This window comes from Neodiprion pinetum, chromosome 5 (genome assembly GCF_021155775.2).
Source record: "Neodiprion pinetum isolate iyNeoPine1 chromosome 5, iyNeoPine1.2, whole genome shotgun sequence".
Lineage (NCBI taxonomy): Eukaryota > Metazoa > Arthropoda > Insecta > Hymenoptera > Diprionidae > Neodiprion > Neodiprion pinetum.
Genome location: NC_060236.1, coordinates 31,581,686 through 31,600,381, shown reverse-complemented (window position 1 = coordinate 31,600,381; position 18,696 = coordinate 31,581,686). Strand labels below are relative to the sequence as shown.

At 42.6% G+C, this 18,696-nt stretch overlaps 4 protein-coding genes across 12 annotated transcripts in view; 1 reads left to right on the top strand and 3 right to left on the bottom strand.

The window, feature by feature from the left end:
* PlexA (plexin A) overlaps positions 1–5,646 on the bottom strand; it is a 73,070-nt gene extending 67,424 nt beyond the window's left edge. For 2 of the 6 annotated variants that reach the window (XM_046627225.2, XM_046627229.2), the window contains exon 1: positions 3,225–5,646. The gene's annotated coding sequence lies outside the window, so the exon portion shown is untranslated. Of the gene's footprint in view, positions 1–2,824; positions 3,042–3,102; positions 3,186–3,224 lie in introns of those variants that run through there. The other 4 variants (XM_046627226.2, XM_046627227.2, XM_046627228.2 and 1 more) reach the window with 4 other exon arrangements.
* Positions 5,647–6,516: 870 nt separating this feature from the next.
* Positions 6,517–9,035, bottom strand: LOC124219539 (putative GTP-binding protein 6). Its single transcript, XM_046627244.2, has 4 exons — positions 8,466–9,035; positions 7,177–8,391; positions 6,906–7,092; positions 6,517–6,832 (listed from the first exon to the last, which is right to left on the bottom strand). Exons 2-4 carry the CDS (start codon positions 8,185–8,187, stop codon positions 6,600–6,602), a joined length of 1,431 nt encoding a protein of 476 aa, XP_046483200.1. The 5' UTR covers positions 8,188–8,391; positions 8,466–9,035; the 3' UTR covers positions 6,517–6,599.
* Positions 9,036–9,289: 254 nt separating this feature from the next.
* On the bottom strand, positions 9,290–18,257 carry LOC124219535 (plexin-A2-like). 2 transcript variants are annotated; one of them, XM_046627232.1, is made up of 7 exons: positions 18,190–18,257; positions 15,721–17,081; positions 14,875–15,057; positions 12,156–12,887; positions 11,932–12,057; positions 10,590–11,812; positions 9,290–10,436 (listed from the first exon to the last, which is right to left on the bottom strand). In XM_046627232.1, the coding sequence occupies exons 2-7, from the start codon at positions 16,837–16,839 to the stop codon at positions 10,115–10,117; spliced, it is 3,705 nt and encodes a 1,234-aa protein (XP_046483188.1). In that variant the 5' UTR covers positions 16,840–17,081; positions 18,190–18,257; the 3' UTR covers positions 9,290–10,114. The 2 variants fall into 2 exon arrangements, with proteins under 2 accessions (XP_046483188.1, XP_046483187.1); XM_046627231.2 differs by lacking the exon at positions 18,190–18,257 and adding an exon at positions 17,168–17,549.
* Positions 18,038–18,696, top strand: part of LOC124219536 (rho guanine nucleotide exchange factor 38) — an 8,568-nt gene continuing 7,909 nt past the window's right edge. For 2 of the 3 annotated variants that reach the window (XM_046627235.2, XM_046627233.2), the window contains exon 1: positions 18,038–18,680. In XM_046627235.2, coding sequence (XP_046483191.1) covers positions 18,591–18,680 — 90 coding nt within the window. In that variant the 5' untranslated portion in view covers positions 18,038–18,590. The remainder of the gene's footprint in view (positions 18,681–18,696) is intronic. The other variant, XM_046627234.2, reaches the window with a different exon arrangement.

Sequence of the window (18,696 nt, the reverse complement as noted above, 5' to 3'; positions counted from 1 at the left end):
TTATTACCGACTGTTTCGTCATCGTCGTGTGACGTCACGCGGCGATGGTCTAAAAGAAGAAACAGATCGAAGTTGGCGAATTTTAACGTAACGAAGTGCATTTTGAAATGAAAATCATTGTTTTGAAAAATTTTCAACGACATTGAAAGAGTTCAGTTTCCAAATCAATTTCAGACTTTAGGGGGAAAAAATTGTCGAGAATTGTCTGAAATTCGGTAAATCATAACACGGTAAACATAATTATATTTTGAAAAGACAAAAACTTTGGAATTCGTTCGAAAATTGCACAAAGATGAGTTCTTTCTATCTCGTATTTCGTTACGTTAATTTTACACTAACTTAATTAGCTTCGTCCGACGTGAAAACTTGTTTTTTTTTTCTCTTTACAGTTTGCATTCAATTTTTCGAAACTTAGGATAACACAGAGTGCACTTGTACAAGGGATGATTAATAGTAGAAGAAGAATAAAAAAAATACAACCGTCAATAAATAGATAAACGAAAAGACGATAGACGAGACGAAATTATTTTCGGATATTCATATTCGGTAGAGAGAAATATAAGGATGATTATATGAGGAGGAACTAGCCGCAAAACCAACCCGTTATTATCGCTCGTAAATGGAACGAGAACGACGAACGAACTCAAACGAACGAAGCGGACGTATACTTGGTACATATATCGCGAGTGCGGGATCAAATTTCGACTCCGTCCGTCCGAAATACGTTTTTTTTTTTTACTATTTTTCTTTTTTGGGTGCGTGTGTGTGTGTCTGTTTTTTTTTCATTCAAGCTGTACGAATATCGCATACCTATCCTGTCTGTTACTTACACCAAAAATACTGGTTGTATTGTTTCGGAAAAACGAGCGTGTAATACACATATAACAAATCGTACACGTACTAGTAACGTGTACAAAGTAGCGCGAAATTCATCCGTTCGTTCGTTTGCATAACGAGCACTCGACGACCAACAACCCCGATGTAACCAACAACCATCATCAGAGAGGTAAATCGCATCTGATTTGTTTGTTTTTTGTTCGTGTTTCTTTTTTTTGGACATATATAATGTAAGCGTATCGAATGCGCGTGCTACGTATCCCCAATTTATTATCCAAATGGTGGTGTATTATACATATATATGTGTATAATAATAACTACACCGTCAAGGGGAAATCCCCGTTTATTATTATCATCGATGTATCGCGCGATGTATCGTTATTCATATTTTTTGTCGTTACTACGCATCACCGTCGTCATCTGTGAATGTACGGATGATTAAAAATTTTTTCAGTCATTTTCCTTTTCATCCTAACGTCATTTTCTGTCACTGGTACGTACATACAATACGTCGAGAATAATTTTTCAAAACTCAACAGAACGTAATATCATCGCTGCTATTTATGGTCAGTGATGATTGCTTTCACAAACACAACCATACGCACACACAAATATCGTTTTAACACTCATCCTCTCGAAATTTTCTGGAAAAACTCAAGATAAAGATTAGAGCCAATCAAACTAATTCATTTCGACAAAATGATACGAATATAAGTAATGAGGTGTGATTCATACCAGTGACAAATCGTTGTTTCAAGGAAGTGTAACAATTTATTATTATGAACAACGTGCGATTACATTCGTATTTGCGAATTATACTTTCGTCATAGGTAAATGATAATTGTATGGATTCTTTGGTGGCAAAATCTGCAGAGTAAACGTGAAAATATCCAGATCCAGAAAGAACGCTGGGGATTTTTTTATTTTTAGATTGATATAAAAAAAAAATCAAAAAACCCCTAGATTGTCTTCCAGCCCTGATCTTTTCAGATTCTTCGGACCGATTTCCTAACCGAAACTTTTGAGGGAAAAAACACTATTTTCTTAATTTTACAATGATTTCGAAGGAACTAAGATATCGAAATATGAGTATGTTTTGTTTTATTACGCTCTAATGAATTTCACGGACAATTTCAAAATGGCGGAATAACAGTTTTTACTCAGCATGAATCGTTACGATAATGTTACCAACTTCAATACGCTAATAAAGAATGAACCGAAAGCGTCTCGATACAGGGCGTTTCCACAAATTCGAAACCCGGATCACGCGAGAGAAAACTCGAATGAGACGATCTAGACGATGTGCGGGAAATTACGCTCTCCCCAGAGCATACCTGTGCGTAAAACAGCGACTCGCTCCCTCTCTCCTCTCCAATACCGGGTGTCTCGATGCTGGTATGCATGTAATGTACACACAAAACGGCCCGAAAGAGAAAAATACAACACAGGAGAAAGGCACCAAGGGGATATAAAGTCAGGGTCCTGAAGGGTCGCCGAGGACAACGATGGGACGACGGGACGCGAGAGAGAAAGGCGAAGAAGTAGAAGATAAGTAGAAGGGAGAAAAATTTCAAGATAAGACATCGTGTGAGGGTGCAGTAAGGAACGAAGGAGGGATAAATCAGTCGAGCTGCTCTCTTTCCTCTCTCCCTCTCTATGCATGAAGTGTCGAACGAACGAGCACGGAAGAGTGTAGTCATTATTTATTCATTTTTTATTTTTTCATATGTCTTTCTAGAAAGTTCAAGTGGGGAGGTGAATTTCGTACGACGTACCAGTAGACGCCAGTTTCTCCCTCTTCTTTCCACCAGGAGAATTAATCCTGTTCAGACTTCGGTGCACGTATAATTGTTTCATCGATACTTGTACGATGTACATAAATGTACGTATAAATAGGTACTAGTTTCGCACATCAACAAGCGACAAGGACGCCGTGAAGTAAAAGAAAATAAAAGAAACATACAACAATGACGCGATGTATACGTACAGTGATTAATCGGCGCGGCATTCACAGTTTATATATCCTGCAGGCATGCATCGTTGGTTGGTTGAGCAATAGTGTGTGTAAGTACGTAAGTTCTTAAAACACATAAGGAAACACGTGGTTCGATATCCGATGCGTGAATTTCTGCTATCTACTCAATTTGTCGCAATTCTCATTGCTGCGGTTGCGTGTTTTCTCCTTAATTTTCTTCTCTTTTGAACTTTTAGAAAAAGAAAAAGAAAACGAGCGATGATTACGATGATTATGATGATTATACTCACCGCACTGACGATCGCAATCGCAACGATAAAAGCAAAGACATCGATACTAGCATTATTAATCTAGCAATAGTAGGAGTAACAACGATAACAACACACACAGAAAGAATAATGATTAAACACACCGAAATTGAAACTTTTCCTTCCTATCTTCGTGGTTCTATGCTGCTTCCTTTTCGTTATCTCCTTCGGTTTGTCGATTAACAAATTCGATCTTCCAGTTTTCCACTTGGACGTTACGCCGGTACAAAAACAAATCGCGTTTTCACGCCAATAATTTGTTGCATCGTTACGGCGTATAATCACTATTACTATTATAATTATTAGTCATTCGCGCGTTCGGTTGGTTCGTTATTTTATTTTATTTTACCTTCTAAATCTTCTCTTTAAGTAGATATAGAAATTCCTCGTTGTTGCGTTCACATTTGTTTCCCCTTTCGTCTATCTAGGTAACTATTACAGCGTAGTACTTTATACACCTCTTCATTTTTATTATTTATTTATTTTTTTATATATTTTCTTGTCAATTTTCAATTTTAATTATATAATATACTTGCTGTACTCTCCCAAAATTCTTTTTCACAGTGTCCTATCTAACTACTACCTTTAAGTATTTAAATTGTTCGGGTTTCTTTGTAATCTCCTTTTACTTTTCTCCTCTTCACTTTCTTCTCATCTATTAAATACCTACTTCCTCCCTGTCGCCTCGACGCAACGGCGGCGTTAACGATACGGATTTCTCCTACGTTCTAGATCAGGCACAGAGCAATTCGTATCTCATCTCGTACCACCTTGTACACCGTTCTCCGCTGGCCTGCGAAATAATCTTATCGAAACCCCCGACGTTGTTCCTGCACGGATGCTGATTGTTGTCTAAACTATCGCAAGGCATGGCGGTGGTGGCCGCCCACGATCCCCCAGGCGTGAACCCAAAAAAAAACCCCCTCCCTCTATCTCGTCTTAAATTTTTTTCCTCGCTTCGTTGAGAATTCCTCGACGATTAAGCACCTCGTCGTTTTACACCGGTCTTATGACCACAGCCGCGATTAGGAGGAGGATAGATAACGGACGAGTCAAATATCTCCCTATCGCATGTTATCACTTCTCACGGTTATTCGAACTGCGCGCGGTGGCGGTTTGTCTTTTGTTTACCTCCTCACTTCACTTGTTTACAAGATCAAGGAACACTAGTTGCAGATCATCTTTTGTCCTACAGCATGCGCGCGCGTGTTGTGTCTCCGTATGTGTCGTATCCTCTATGGCACAAGCGAGAACCATGAACTAAAAGAACCGTCGTGAGAAATACACTCTCTAACGGCGAGGAGGGTGGTAGGTTGGTAGTCACGCTAGACGAGAATGACGGTCGACTCACTGCTCACGCTCACCAACGTGCTCACTGACTCAAGGCTTCGCCGCCTCCGGTTCCTTATCCTTACTACTACGGGAGATCAGTTACTAATCCAGGTCGAGAGAGCGAGAGGTGTGCATACATGCAGGTACTGTACAAGTACACGCACAAGTAGTGTATAATTTATACGTAGAAGGCGAAACAACAAACGCGTATGCACAAAACACACACATACCACACGTAACAAACACGTAGAATAATATCACACTCACAAAAGAAAACACTCGAAGCCTATGTGCACTGTGCCGTCTCCTCCTCGATCTTCTCTTCTCTACTTTTCTCTACTCAACGACGCCACGGGCGCAACACGACTCGCCGTCTTTATTCATCAACTACTGTTGGTTATATTCTCCTCATTGTCCGTAGTCGTCGTTGTCAGCGGTATGCGCAGCACCACCTTAACACCCCGACTGGCTGGCTGGCTGGCTGGTTGGTTGGTTGGTTGGTTGGTTCTCCTCCTCGCGGAGGATACACGGGTTTATTTATTGTTTTCACCGCACACCACCGTCGGCCAGTTTTTCGGTCGCGCCCTGCTGCTGTCTTCTCCTATTCGACATCAGGATGGAAGCATAAGAGGAGAAGACACACGCTGCATCAACAGCAGCAGCAGCACGAAGAGCGGTGGTCGGCGCTACCAGATTAATAAAATGGCGACCAATGTGACAGTTGGTCGATCCTCTCGCGTAAATATATACCTATATATACATACAGGTAACGTACATACACAATATATATAGACAGAGATATTGGAGATGGATGAAACCTCTTCTGTTGAGGTGCGATTTGTTCACGTCGCTGCCGCCTTGTGTCGTCGATATCCCTCCACTGTGCGTGCCTTGTTCCTTTCCTTCTTTTGTTTTATATCTTTCTTTCGCGCGGATATCATCCGCTCGCTTTTATCTGTTTTACACTTATCCGCCAGAAAATTGTCACCGTCAGTTTTGACTTCTCCTTTACTTCCGACCAACTTCGCGTTCCTCTGGATACGATTCTTTCCGTTACGTTTTACTGTCCAGGTTACCTTTCACCCGGATTTTCTCTCGCTACTAATTTTTCGGTACCGACGCGGACGGACGCACTTGCGCGACTCGTTTCGCTCCCCAGTCCCCTACAGCTACTGCCGCTACTCCCACCTTTGCGTACTATCCGTCTGAGAAAACACCGTCCACTCTCCCGACGACCCGGCCGCTCCTACTACCTGAAACAAGAAAACCGGTCCCACCCCGTCATGCGGGGGATGCTTCGGGGTTCGCTCCGTCGGTAACTACTAACCGTTTCCATAACGTCAGCGCGGCGACCCGGAAATTGCTACTATCCATTTCGTACAATATGCTCGATGCCCGGTATATACCAGGTGTCCTCGAGCAGCAGCTCTGTGCTTCGCAGGAAAAATTTTAAAAAATTTGACAATCACGCTAGTCGATGATTTATTTATATTATAATTGAACGATCTTGCTCTTGCGTCAAGTTTCGCAATGCAAATCGATCTCCGCAAACATCTTTGCAAGCGCTCCGGAAACGAGACTCATCGTTCCAGACCGATGTTTGGTGTCCATGAGTTATTTACAATTTTCAATATGATCTCGGAGCCCTGATGAACTAAAATCAGAAACCATATTTTGTTTCGCGTATGACATTACCTCCAGCCATGAAGCTTGATCGTTCTTCGGTACGACTTCGAAGATTGGTGAGGAGTGGGAGGTCGCATTTGCTTTAAGAATTCAGAGTCACCCGGTATATTAGTAAATTCCTCCTTTGAGCAAGATTACTCAGAGGGCGCTAGTAGTCGGATACTTTGCGCAGCTACTATCCATCTTGTTGACGTCACTCTGATTGACTCGGAAGTCTGTACTAGTCGTATTGATAACACTGATCTTTGGCGTTATTCGCGGTTCTTTGCCACGGTACCTTATAGGGCATTTCGTTGCTCTGTCGGTAAAGAAGTACCGCCACTTTCTAAGTTTTTGAAGTAAAAAAGAATACTTCCAGAATACTTTGAGCTAGAAAAATTTCGTTGAGAATCCATATTTATTAAACCTATGACAGAACCTATTCTGATTCCAGTTATAGAAATTTAGCCGCGGTCTCTTCTTTATTCATATTTTTTTAGAAATACTCGAAACATTTTAAGCTGTAACTCAGTAGTAATCACATCCATAAACAAGTATTGGGCGTTTTCCGGATCAGCTTCTACGTTGGTCACTGTGGTTTCTTTGTAGAGCCAAGCTGATGCTCTACTTCCAGATTGCACTCTAATACGGACTATGGTACGTCCTGTTGCCCCTAGTATCGACTTATCGAGTTCATCCCGTAAACCGTCTATACCTGAGGATTCCAAAGGCAATGTTCAATACAACTCTGTACGACTCTGATTTCTGAAACTTTGGAAACAACTTACCTATTAGCTTAGTGGCTGACACACCAAGCATATTCAGTCGAGGTATGTCTTCTGATATTCGGTCAATTTTATTTGCAACATTTATCACCACCTGGTCTTTAATCAAGCCTTTTAATGTTGCTTGCATGTGGTCCATCTGGGCCTGCCTGTCCGGATGACTTGCATCATGCACATTCAAGATAATGTCCTGGTAATAAAACATTCATCGGTCAAAAGAGCATGACTGACTGAAGACAAAAGAACAGAATGAGCGTAATCAAAAGCCAATTACAGCATTCATGGCGTCTTCTAAAGTTGCTACAAACGGCTCAATAAGAGTGGCAGGCACATCTTGAATGAAGCCAATAGTATCGACGAACAATACTTTCAGTCTTGAGGGTAGAATGCCTTGATGGATGGTGACATCGAGAGTTGCAAAGAGGTAATTCCTAGGGTGCAGGCTTGAATCTCCAGTGAGAGCTTTGATCAAGGAAGTTTTCCCAGCGTTTGTGTAGCCGACAACAGCGATAGTGGGAATCTTATTTTGTAATCGTTTACTCCTCAGCAAATGTCTCTGTGCCTTAAGTTTAAGGAGGGCATTTTTAAGCTTGGTTTCGCGGACCTGAAGAAGCTTTCGATGTGATTCAAACGTACCCACGTGTTCTTCTCGGGTCTCTTTAACGACATTCAACTTCATCCACATGTAGGGAATCTCTGCTATTGCAACCTGCAGTTTTGCCTCTTGACTTTTGGCATGAGCCCTAAATATCTGTACGACGATTGAATATCGATCGTAAACTGGAACGCCAAGAATATGTCGCAGCTCTTGTATTTGCACTTGCTGGAGCAAATTTGTACCGATGAATACTGCGGTAATTTCCGGGTTACTTCTCACTTTAATCTTCAAACTCTCAAGATTTCCTTTCCCAAGTAGTTCCTTTTTCTTCAAGTTCATCAGCGAAACACACATTTTATCAACCACTCTCCAGTTTTGCAGTGTTTTAAGAAGTGTAACGGCCTCTTCAAGCTGCAACTCTGGCGTTGTGTTTCTCTTTTTGTTTGCTCCCCATTTTATGTATGGCTGCAAAACGAGTGCTCCATGTCCACCGGGAGCTATTCCCAGAAATCGTGAGGACAGCTCATCGTATTCCTCATCTTCCAATTCATCTTTTTCTTTTTCTGTTGTCTCATGAGCACGACGATTGATCACCATGAATGTTGCAGCACAAGTCTTTCTCTTAATGGGTAGAGAGCGCTTTACCATACCCGACGCTCGTCGTGTCAAATTTCTGAGGCTAAACATATCTGCTCACAACCTTGTTTCGAGGAACAAATTAATCTTTGCCATTTTTAGTCCAAGATTTTCTGCAAAGAGTTACACGCTCTGAGGCAACGAAGTAGGATGCTACAGATGCGACCAAAGTAGAAGCAAGGATCGTTTTTTGTTTGGAAGAGAGCACGGCGTTCCTCTTCAAAAGACGCTGTCCGAAAAAAGTTCCGGAAAATACTGAAAGTGAAGAGATTAATAAACAGTATCACGTATGTATGTGACATAACCGATTGGGAATCTTGTGTTCTCACCTATAGTGAATGTCGACAAACCAGCAAAAAAAGCCCTCGTCATGCACTCCAGGTGGGATCCGTACGCCGGATATTCCGCCAAATTAATTGCTACGGACTTACTATCGGTATTCATATCCTGCGGATTGTATATTACCTAGATTTTTAACTCATTGCTTTTGTGTACACTGAGAAATCATAGGTTAGGGTGAGCTCTGGAAAGGCTTACGTAACACGTGTGAAGTATACGGGAAGAGATTAGCGACTAATGGGAGAAATTTTGCCGGATAAGTAAAAAATCATTGTTGCTGCAAGTGCTTATGATCGACGTTAAGTCAGTTAAATATCTGGCAATAAGTGTAGTTTTGACGGTGTAAAAGCATTAGTTGCCGGTATGTATCGATATTGGGGGCGGGGGTAAGGGATTTAGTCGACAATTTGGGAGTGCAACAGAGCCCCTGGGCCATACGAAATGTTGACAAGTACGTGTGTATTTTTTTTAGGACTTGACTAGAATAAAAACAACGAAAGAACAAAAAAATCGTAAACCTATCCTCGTGCACTCGACGTTCCTGCGGCTGTCGGTAACACAGAGTCCGAATACGCCGTAATCCGGCGAGTCACAGTACATGGTATTTATTATACAAATATACCGATGTCAGTTCACGAAATAGACTCTTGGAACTAATTGAGGTGTGGGGACAGTAATTATAAATCGGTAAACCAAAGCAGTAGATAATGTACAACACATTTACCATGACAAAGTGCCACTGCAGTGGATGAAACTAAACAAATAATAAATGTTAACAAATCAGATCACTGCAGATAAAATAAATAATAATTAATAAAATTTTCAAACTGAAAATTTATTGCAAAATATTTTTTACTTACTACTACAAGTACATGTACATCAAAGGATTAACTATTTCCAACCAATCGTATCGAAAAAGAGTCCGATTTATTTAAATCACCCGTTGGTAGAGTCGGACAGATGAGACTCCGCGATGCGGTAAATCTTTAATCTGTACATACGTAGTGGTCTGTAGACGTTGCGTCTAAGACGTATTATTGGTAGTATTATCTTGTTGATTTCAATCATGTGTTCGTACATTAAAAGGGCATGGTCTGGGATTTTTTTTTCCTACTTCATTTCTTTCTACGCATATTGTATTTGGCCGAAAGTTCGTTAGAGAATTCAAATTTACGTTAAACCTGACGCCAACTTGAGACTGCGCCGTTACTGACGAGACCGGCACATCAGAACTGTGTAGCGTCATTAACTTCCGAGCATCCAGAAGAGAATCACTCGCCGTGGCGGTGCTGAATTCAGTTCGCCCACTAAGAGCTGTCGAACGTGATTTGACAAGTGATTACCGGTAAACTTACGTTCGGTAATTAGTAGAAAAATCGTAGACGTCTGGCTCGAGAAAAAAATACGAACAGTCTGCGAATATCGGAGGTGAATTTCGTATATCGAGTTTCTATTGTTTTGTGTAACTTCAGCTTTATCGTCAGAAATGTATAAAAAAAAGTCTCCCCCATAAATGCTACGATGCTGAAGATGCCGCGAGCGTTATCCATTGATGAGAATCATTTCAATGTCACTTGATCTACTTTGATCTGAAACTGTCAGTTTTGAAATAAACGAGCTCTTCCATTCCGAACTTCATTTAAACTCTGCTCAGCTTCCCAATTCTATACTTCAGTCCACCTCCGACGATTACAGTCACCTCTGGAAGTTCCAGCTTGTTTTGAAGACTCGTGTTATCAAAGACTGGAGGCTGAGGTGGGGGTAGTTGACACGTCAACTGTCGTCTCGATAGAGACGTCACGTTGCAAAACGAATTACCGACTTGAACAGTTACGTCAGACTCCTGGCACGCGCGGTTCAAGTCCCGACCGTTTATGATGAGGTAGTCGCATTTGTCGTACTTCACTTCCTCCTCGAACACTTCGTACATCGGATTTGGGAAAAGCACGAAGCTTTTATGCCTGTGAATAATATATATGCCGGTCAGAAATAGAAGGTAATAATGTTGATGTTTATTAAAATTTCGACGATTGAGTAAAGAAGTCTAACATGAGCTCGTATTGCAAGTCATTAGGGTGTGATAACAACGCATACAAATGATATTTATCACGAACCCTTGAGCGGAGAGATTCTGTACGCCCATGACATTGTCCATGAGGAATCCGTACTCCAGCATCGGTGGATGTTCAGCGTCGAGATGAGTGTCTGCGGATACTTCGACGGCGGGTGAATTGCATATCATGTTTGTATGGTTAAATGCAATGCACTGAGAGACAAACATTTTGTCGTGGTAGTAGACGTACATCTCAGGATTTTGTACGTATCCAAGGTTCGTCCCGATTACCGATATCTTTACACCGCCGGCGGGAATTCCCTTGGGTATTTTAACTAGTCCCGCAACGCCGCTGTCGGCGGATTCTATCGTAGGATCGTCGACGTATTCGAAAACGCCGTTGTACTGCCTAAATCCGCTGTCAAAATGCATCCTCAGCACACCGCTGCGGGTAGTATTGCTGGCGCTGGTCAAACAGAGGGTTTCGTTGGCCTCGGCGTTTATTATGGAGCAAGGTAGATTGTCTATGAAGGCGAGTATCTTGCTGCCGGCGTTCATGTAACGTCCTGTTATCCTGATTACGGTCCCGCCGCTGCGAGGGCCATACTTAGGCGATATGGACTCAATGACAGGATCAACGAATTCGAAGTTGACGTCTGAGATGCTGCGAAAATCCTCTATCTTGACTATCACGGGTCCATTTCGCTCCTGAGGAGTACCAGGTCCGCCAACTCTGCATACGATCTGTTTCGTCCTGACGTAAAGTTCAGGGTAAGGCTCGCACGGAAGTCCGGCAATCGACACCCCAGAGTATATATCGGCGAATGTTTTCCCCAAGTTTGTTCCTTGTATAGTTACGTTGGTACCTCCTTCCCAAGGTCCAATCTGTGGTTCGAAAAACTGAATCTTCGGGTTTGGGCAGGTTTCATTTCTGTTTAGCCAAATACCGGAACCTTGATTGTTGCACTGTCCTTTCACCTCGCACTTGTCAGAGCTTTGGCACCACCCGCATCCGTACTTTTGGGGAAGAGTCAGACACATGCCACAGTTGTCAGCCATGTCCTTACAACGGTATATAACAACGTGAATGTTGTCAGGATTGTCCAGAATCTTTGAGCCTCCCCATATCACTGCGAAAGGTACCGTGATGTTAGGCGCCCTTGACGTGTACGAAAATTCTGTCCAATCGCAATATATTGTGTCTGCTAGAAGCTGTGCGTTAACGCTGGTTACACGTCCTTCGATGTTGAACTGACAGACGAACCTCGTTTGTACGATGAATAGCTGTTGAGAAGATAAGCAGAAGAATACTTAGAATTTTTATCCCATCGTATTACATACAGAATCGTCCATCTTAAACGTGGTCGAAAAAGTTCAGGTTTATGATCACATTCTGCGCTCACCTCAATGATATGCACTTTGACACGAATATTTTTCTTTATTCCAGACGAGATCAGTATTTCTTTAGAATCCGTGGCGTTAATAGTAGGACAGAAACCTGGTCCACTTCTATAACTCGGGCCGATTCTCTGGAAATTAGAAATACACAACGGATCAATATAACACAGGTTGAATGAAGGGAAAACAATCTGGTTAAAACTGTTCCTCGACAAAAAGCTCTACTCACGCTGACTCCGGTGACCAATATGTCATTGCGGCAATTCTCGGCAGTATCGTGAGTGCATCTGTGACCATCGACGCACCAGTCGCAGGGGAAGCTCGATGAAACGCACTGGGTACAAGAGCTGTACGTGTTACAGTCGAAGAAGGTGAAATTCGTGGCAACGAGGTCGGGTCCGCTGGTCATTCGGACGGACAATCTGGCCGTGAAGTGGTGCTCGGCTTGGGGTATCGACGGCAGCAGATCGGTCCTTGGTGTGGTGCAATTAACGCCGTACGATTTTCGAGTAGCATTTGTTATGAGGGTTTTATCGAGGGCCGAGAACGCGCAGAGAAACTGTCCCGGGAGAGTCGGAAGGTTCTCTATCACAAGATCCAGGGTCCTTGCAGTCGTTCTTTGCAGCTGATTCGGAGTGACGCTTGCTATGGTAGTGCACCGACCGCTCTTGTACGAAATCCAGTACAAGGGATCGGTGGCTGCATCCTGACAGTCGCTTCTCAGGTTGCACTTGTTCTCCAACGAGCACCAACCACAGTAAGGATCCTTGGCCTCCAAGCAATCCCAACACGTCTTGTATACCGAGCATTCCTGAACTTTGACCTTGGACACCTTGCGTTGTGTCATTACGTAGAGATGCATAAGCTGAGAGTCAAAATGTAGGTCCGAATTCACCGGGGATTTCGGATCCACCTCAAGGTCACCATACTTCTGAGCCGAGGTCGCAGTCTCAACGACGACCTGAAACGAGAAAAAAAAAAACCAGAAATTAATGACCGTAGTAGCCAAGTTCTTCAAGATTAATTTATATTCGTCATTCGTGTGTTTTTGTCTCAAGTACGATGTCGAAGAAAGGATGGAAGGAAGAAAGTAACGCGCCGCCGAACGATGCCGGACTTAATTCCAAATCCACGAGGGTGCCGAGAGGTTGAAACAGTTGAAGTGTAGCGGTGAAGCGGAAGTGGAAGCGGTATCGATCACAGGCCAAGATTTACGATTAACCCAGACTTACGCGTGTTTCATGTTAATTGACAACTTCGGAGCAAAGTAGGTTTTTGGGGCCGGGTTGGCGGGCAGAACGAGGGCGCCGAAGAAGGGAGTATAAGTAAGTTTTATTGCTCTAAACGCGTGGTAAGTGGTCGGTCACATTGGTCAGACCCACCCACGAATTTCCTACTATTGCAGACGTGGTGTACCTTCCTAGAATGTGGGTATTATAGTATGTATAGTATGTACGTACACCCAACTACTTTTCAATGTGTACCTATGTAAGCGGAGAAAGAAGCGAATGGTGCCACTGCTGTAAATTAGCCGGCTCGTAGAGAGAAATAAGTTCGTACGTTACATGCGTACTGCAATGCAACGCTTCCCACAACACCGGAACCGGGATTATTTTATTCAAGATATTTTTTAACCATCAAAAAGATGATACACACCTCCTGTCCGTCAACTACTGCCGTCTCTATGCGGTATCCATATATTAATATTGATATAGCAGCAGCAGCATCAGCAGACTACATGCAGTATAGGTTTTGAACATTTGGGTAGGCTATAGTTAAATTATGAGTTACTTACTGCAGCAATACTGCATCGAGTTGTTGAGTGATACAGTCTGCCCGCCTGCCGATTCGGCTGCAGTTCGATACACGGTTGAATGAGTAAATATTTAATTAATTCAATTAATCGCTCGATTGCTGTACCGAAGCCGAACGAACGATAGGACGAAAATGGTAGGGAGACTCTGACGAATCATCGTTCCCCAAAAACTTGTGTGTTCTCAGCTCGATGTGGAAACTTTACTGTACGCTCACCTTTTGTTAGTCAGAATCGTTAAAACGGAATGCCTTATACATTCGCCATCGCAAAAAATGTCGGATCGTTATCACAGTTCCCAAACTGTATAAGGAGCACGTGCTTGGCACCTGAACATTTTCGAAAATTGATGTGTGTGACTTCCCATTTCTCGTAATCAAGGTTACAGTGAAACCGCCCAACCGATTCTCCTGAAATTCGTACAGCATACTTTTTCAACCCCGGAGCTATGCAAACAAGTTTATTCATTTGATTCCACTTCTGCTTTTTGACAAATCTTGACATCCAAATATTTTGGCAACGTTACGAGCGATCATACAGTTTGATTCGAACAATATTTAATTGTTCCAATTAACAACAATGTTGAACAATGTTTAATCCCCCCTCGCCCCTCTCCCAGAATAGAATTTTTTTTTCATTTTCTTACTCGAAAATCAACGTCAATGCTAAGTTTTTTTTTTACCTTAATGGGAAAATTCAAGTTTGGTGAGAGAAACTACGCAGATTTTTTTTGGAACTATTTAGAACAATCTGGGAGGTTTGCCCCCAAATGCCAAGAAGGGCCAAGAGATGCCAAGGGTCAGTGAAAATTTTTCGGACCCCTAAATGAGGAACATCCTAATATATAATATATTATGCAGTCCTAATACAGATATTGCATCCTACATATTACATACATGCCGTTTGATGAAAAAATTATTGAAAAAAATTTCGATCTTATACTACAAGTACACGAAAACGGAGTTTCGAAAATTTGTAAAGGAAATGAGAGAAAATCGGACGGATGAAGAGATTAGGTACATACATATATATGATATATATATATATTGTACCATAGTGCATGATGATAAGTCATTACAGTATTAAAAAAAAGAAGAGAAATTAAATATTAAGCAGTAGAAAGAAGACAACTCGCTTTTTTGAGATGGCCATCGCTCGTGCCGACAAAGACAACGGTGTAATCACCGGTCGACGTTGCAGCAACGGCAGTTAGATGCTCCTTGAAAGCGAGGACCGGTAAAGCAGCGATAGGATCCTGACCTCCTAGAGGCGTGTTGACACCGAGACCGCAAAAATCTTCGGCGATAGTCTGCAGCTTCTGTAAGAAGAAGAAAAAAACATGGGAGATAAACATTTAACTTCCATTCACTGACCTTAACGTGACTTGCAGTACGAAAAACGATTCGTCTACAGTCCAGTCAAAGAATAAGTGTTAATAGAAAAATATTTACAAATAGGATTAGAACAATTACTGAATTGCGTTCTGAAGGATAATTTTTTGTCAAAAAAGTATCATTCGTGTGCGAGAAGAAATTAATTGAAACCCGTGAATTTTTTAACGAAATGGTTCAGTTATTTGTATAATATGAAAAGGGTTACGCTTGGTATAGAACACCTTATACCAATACCACATTTGCATAGTTTGTCTAACTTCAATGAATAATAATATTTCATTTCGCTTGTGGATGAATTCTACACGAAACCATACACCTAATGATATGAATCTTTGATAACTTAGACGTATATCGAAATGAAGCACCAGGATCAAACTTGTATAAATCGTTTTTTCTGCCATTTGGAGAGCTCGCAAAAAATTAATATATCAAACGGTCACGTTCATCGATCTTTACTAATTTTTAATTATACATGAAAAAATGGTGAGACAACAAAAACAAAGTACATGTGTCGAAATTTGAAAGTCTGATTCAACGGTGAAAAAAACGACACCAAGTCAGAATAAACGAACAAAGCAAAGACTCACCGTAAGAACGCACTGATGACTCGGCGATATGAAGTCCAATCCCCGCTGCCCGTGCCCGGCAAAGCAGTGTTGAATATTGGACATGAACTTTCTCCTGATGGCTTTTAGGGAGTAGACGCAGAGCGCGGACCTGGAGGACGGTCTGTTGGTGGTGGCGTTGCTCTCGGAGAAAACGGCGAAGAGTACATCGTCCTGAGCGGTGATGCCGAGGTGCCCGGCAAGGTCGGATCCAGCCTTGCCGGTGTAGGCTGCTTGGACGAGGTTGTACTTCCTGAGCTCGTTCGTGCAGTCGATCGGTATCTCGGTGTACGAGTAGTAGTTCTGATCGTCGTGACAGACGCGCACCAGCTTGGATATGAACTCGCTTCCGGTGGCGGTGCTCTCCGGCTGGGTGGTGAGGAAGTAGCTGAAACCCTCGCTGCTGAAACCGTGCACGTAGTTTATGGGGAACCGTTCCCTGGCCAAAGAGTTGACGAACATTCTTGTCCCGGTCGTCACCGCCGTCTCGGCGATCACGAGCATCCGCTCCTTGTCCAGCGACCTCGAGCTAACCGCTGGGACTTCGGACCTGTACGGCGAATTCGCCGTGTAAGTCACGCCGACGTACATGACCTGGGAGACCGACGGGTTCGGAGGACCCGGTGCGATGAAGGCTACCGTCGACGCGGTCGCGTTGTTGGCGACGACGGCCTCCCGCACCTCCTGAGCAACGTCCGATATGTTGTGGAGATTCCGGACCGTGCACATCCCCTGGAACAGACTGCCGCACGATATCAGTCTCGTGGTCGTGTAGTCGATGACCAGAGCCTTGTTCACGTTGTCGGTCAGCTTCTTGACCACGCCGGCGGGACAGTCGATCATCGAACAGTCGTTCGAGTCGTTCTTCGGTCCCGTGACCTCCTTCACCACCAAGTCCAGGTCCGGCGACAGCTGGTACAGACAGTTCACACCACCCACGAATACTCGCCCCGTGTTCTTGTCCACCACCAGGTGGTTCAGACGCTCGACGTCGGGGTCGGCGAACGTGTGCACTATGTCGGCGGGCGTGCTCCTCGACGGCCTCATCGACGACGAGAGTACCAGCAGGGCGAGCAACGCCCTTGTTCCTCGTGGTAACATTCTCACACGCTCACACGTAGTCTTGTGCAGTGACGTCCAAGAGACGCCACCACGTACTTTTGTTCGAGACGCCCAACTCGCTCAGGGATTTCTCTCCTTCTTCTTATCACTTCGCCTCGCGCTCAAGACTTTTCCTTGTTTTTCAACGCCTCTTCAGGTTTTCACGTTCTTGTTTACCGTTGTTTCACGATTTTTAGGCCTTGACGCGGTTCTTATCGCGCCGATGATGACGACGTTGGTTCCTGTAATTATTAATAAAAATTTTGCTCATTATAGTTGTAAATCGTACGTAACGATAAGTTCAAACTTAGAACATATCTATACGAACCAAAAAACTACACCACTGTGACAATCGCAACTGTACTGCGAGCGAACTGGAGCGAACTCATAGTGAACACGAATCCAGCGTAAACTCTTATACTGATTATGTACACGCTTATACAGTGTCGCACAGATAAGTTGGCTCGTTGCGTGAGGTTAAAGGCCATATTCGAATTCATATCTCCTCGTAATGTAGAGATATATCCTTGTAATGTCAAGAGATATACGTATACATATATATAGGGCATTCCATGTCAAATTTACCCCTTTTTTCCCTCATCATTTTTGATTCGTTCTGCGATTTTTCATACGATTCTACCATCTAAAAAAGGCACTCCTGAATTTTTTCAAATTTTTTTCGCCAACCGTTTTTTTTAAATATTATTCAAACCCATTTCAAAAACGGTCGTTTTTACAAATCTGAAAAAATTCTGAAAAATTTAATTTCTTATTCCGATCATACTGACACCTGGCCGATGATGGTCCAATTTTTTCGATTTTTTTTAGCACTTTTAATATTTTCAACAAACGAAATTCTATCTCGCAACGTCATGCATTGAAAATGTTGTTTCAAATTACTACAGTGACACTTCGCTTTAGTAAGCCTGCTCTGTATGATCCAATGCTTCTGTGACGCTGAGTGCGATAAGTATCGGTCGGTAACAGATCTGCACTTACCATCCGAGACATGTAATGAACCAGTTTTAAAAACCATTTCAAATCAGAGAACGCTACCAAATGAGTATTCAGTCCTTTTTCACGTTCCTCTGGTTACGGTACCAAATAATGTATATGTACCTACTGTGCGTTATTGGTTATCCACTGTAAGCATCATGGTAACATCGGTCTGTCTGTGACATGCGTTTAACATCGAAATTTAGTTGTAAAAACCTGTTTCATGCCAGAGGGCGATCTATCGAGTTGACACGAAAACTTGTCGATTTGTCCAGAAGAATTCCAATGTAGTAGCTTTTCGCTGATAGCTGCGTGTAATGTATGCGAATGTAAAATGCTTTATCACTTTCTTACCAACGTTATTGGATCGAGACGAGATGTATGAAACCTGTCCGTGTACACAATGTTGAATTGAAGAACGCACCTAACCTGTCAGAACTCCAATTGCTATTAGTCGAAACCTTGTTTTGACAAGTAACTGGGACGAGTGAAAACGTTTCACGTTTATGTAAATATGACCTGGAAGCATGGACCTCTGATCATAAAAACCGTGGATATTCGTCTTAATTTGTGCAAAATAATTCAGCTAATTTTTTTTTCTAATAATGTTTTTATTTCTCTCTGTATATGATGTAACTCTCAAAATGATGTAATCCGATACTAGGAGAAGGAATAAAACATTCGGAAAGCAAACAATAGTGTAGTGAAACAAATAGTGTTGATCGGATGAAAGGAGGGAAAATAAAATTGAAAAAATGGAGCCGGGAACATTGACTAAGGTTCTGCAAGACTTTTTAACAACGGTTGACGGGGAACTGAGTTTGTTGAAAGGAGATTATCTATTGGTAAGACGGATTAATC

Excerpts from the sequence above, each read along its gene's own strand:
- LOC124219539 (XM_046627244.2), bottom strand. The coding sequence starts at position 8,187 with ATGTTTAGCCTCAGAAATTTGACACGACGAGCGTCGGGTATGGTAAAG. Across the intron at positions 7,093-7,176 it reads TAGAAGACGCCATGAATGCT|GACATTATCTTGAATGTGCA; the intron begins GTAATTGGCTTT and ends TTTTATTACCAG. Across the intron at positions 6,833-6,905 it reads GTCAGCCACTAAGCTAATAG|GTATAGACGGTTTACGGGAT; the intron begins GTAAGTTGTTTC and ends TGGAATCCTCAG.
- LOC124219535 (XM_046627232.1), bottom strand. The coding sequence starts at position 16,839 with ATGTTACCACGAGGAACAAGGGCGTTGCTCGCCCTGCTGGTACTCTCG. Across the intron at positions 12,058-12,155 it reads TATTGGTCACCGGAGTCAGC|AGAATCGGCCCGAGTTATAG; the intron begins GTGAGTAGAGCT and ends TCTAATTTCCAG. Across the intron at positions 11,813-11,931 it reads TCAAAGTGCATATCATTGAG|CTATTCATCGTACAAACGAG; the intron begins GTGAGCGCAGAA and ends TCTTCTCAACAG.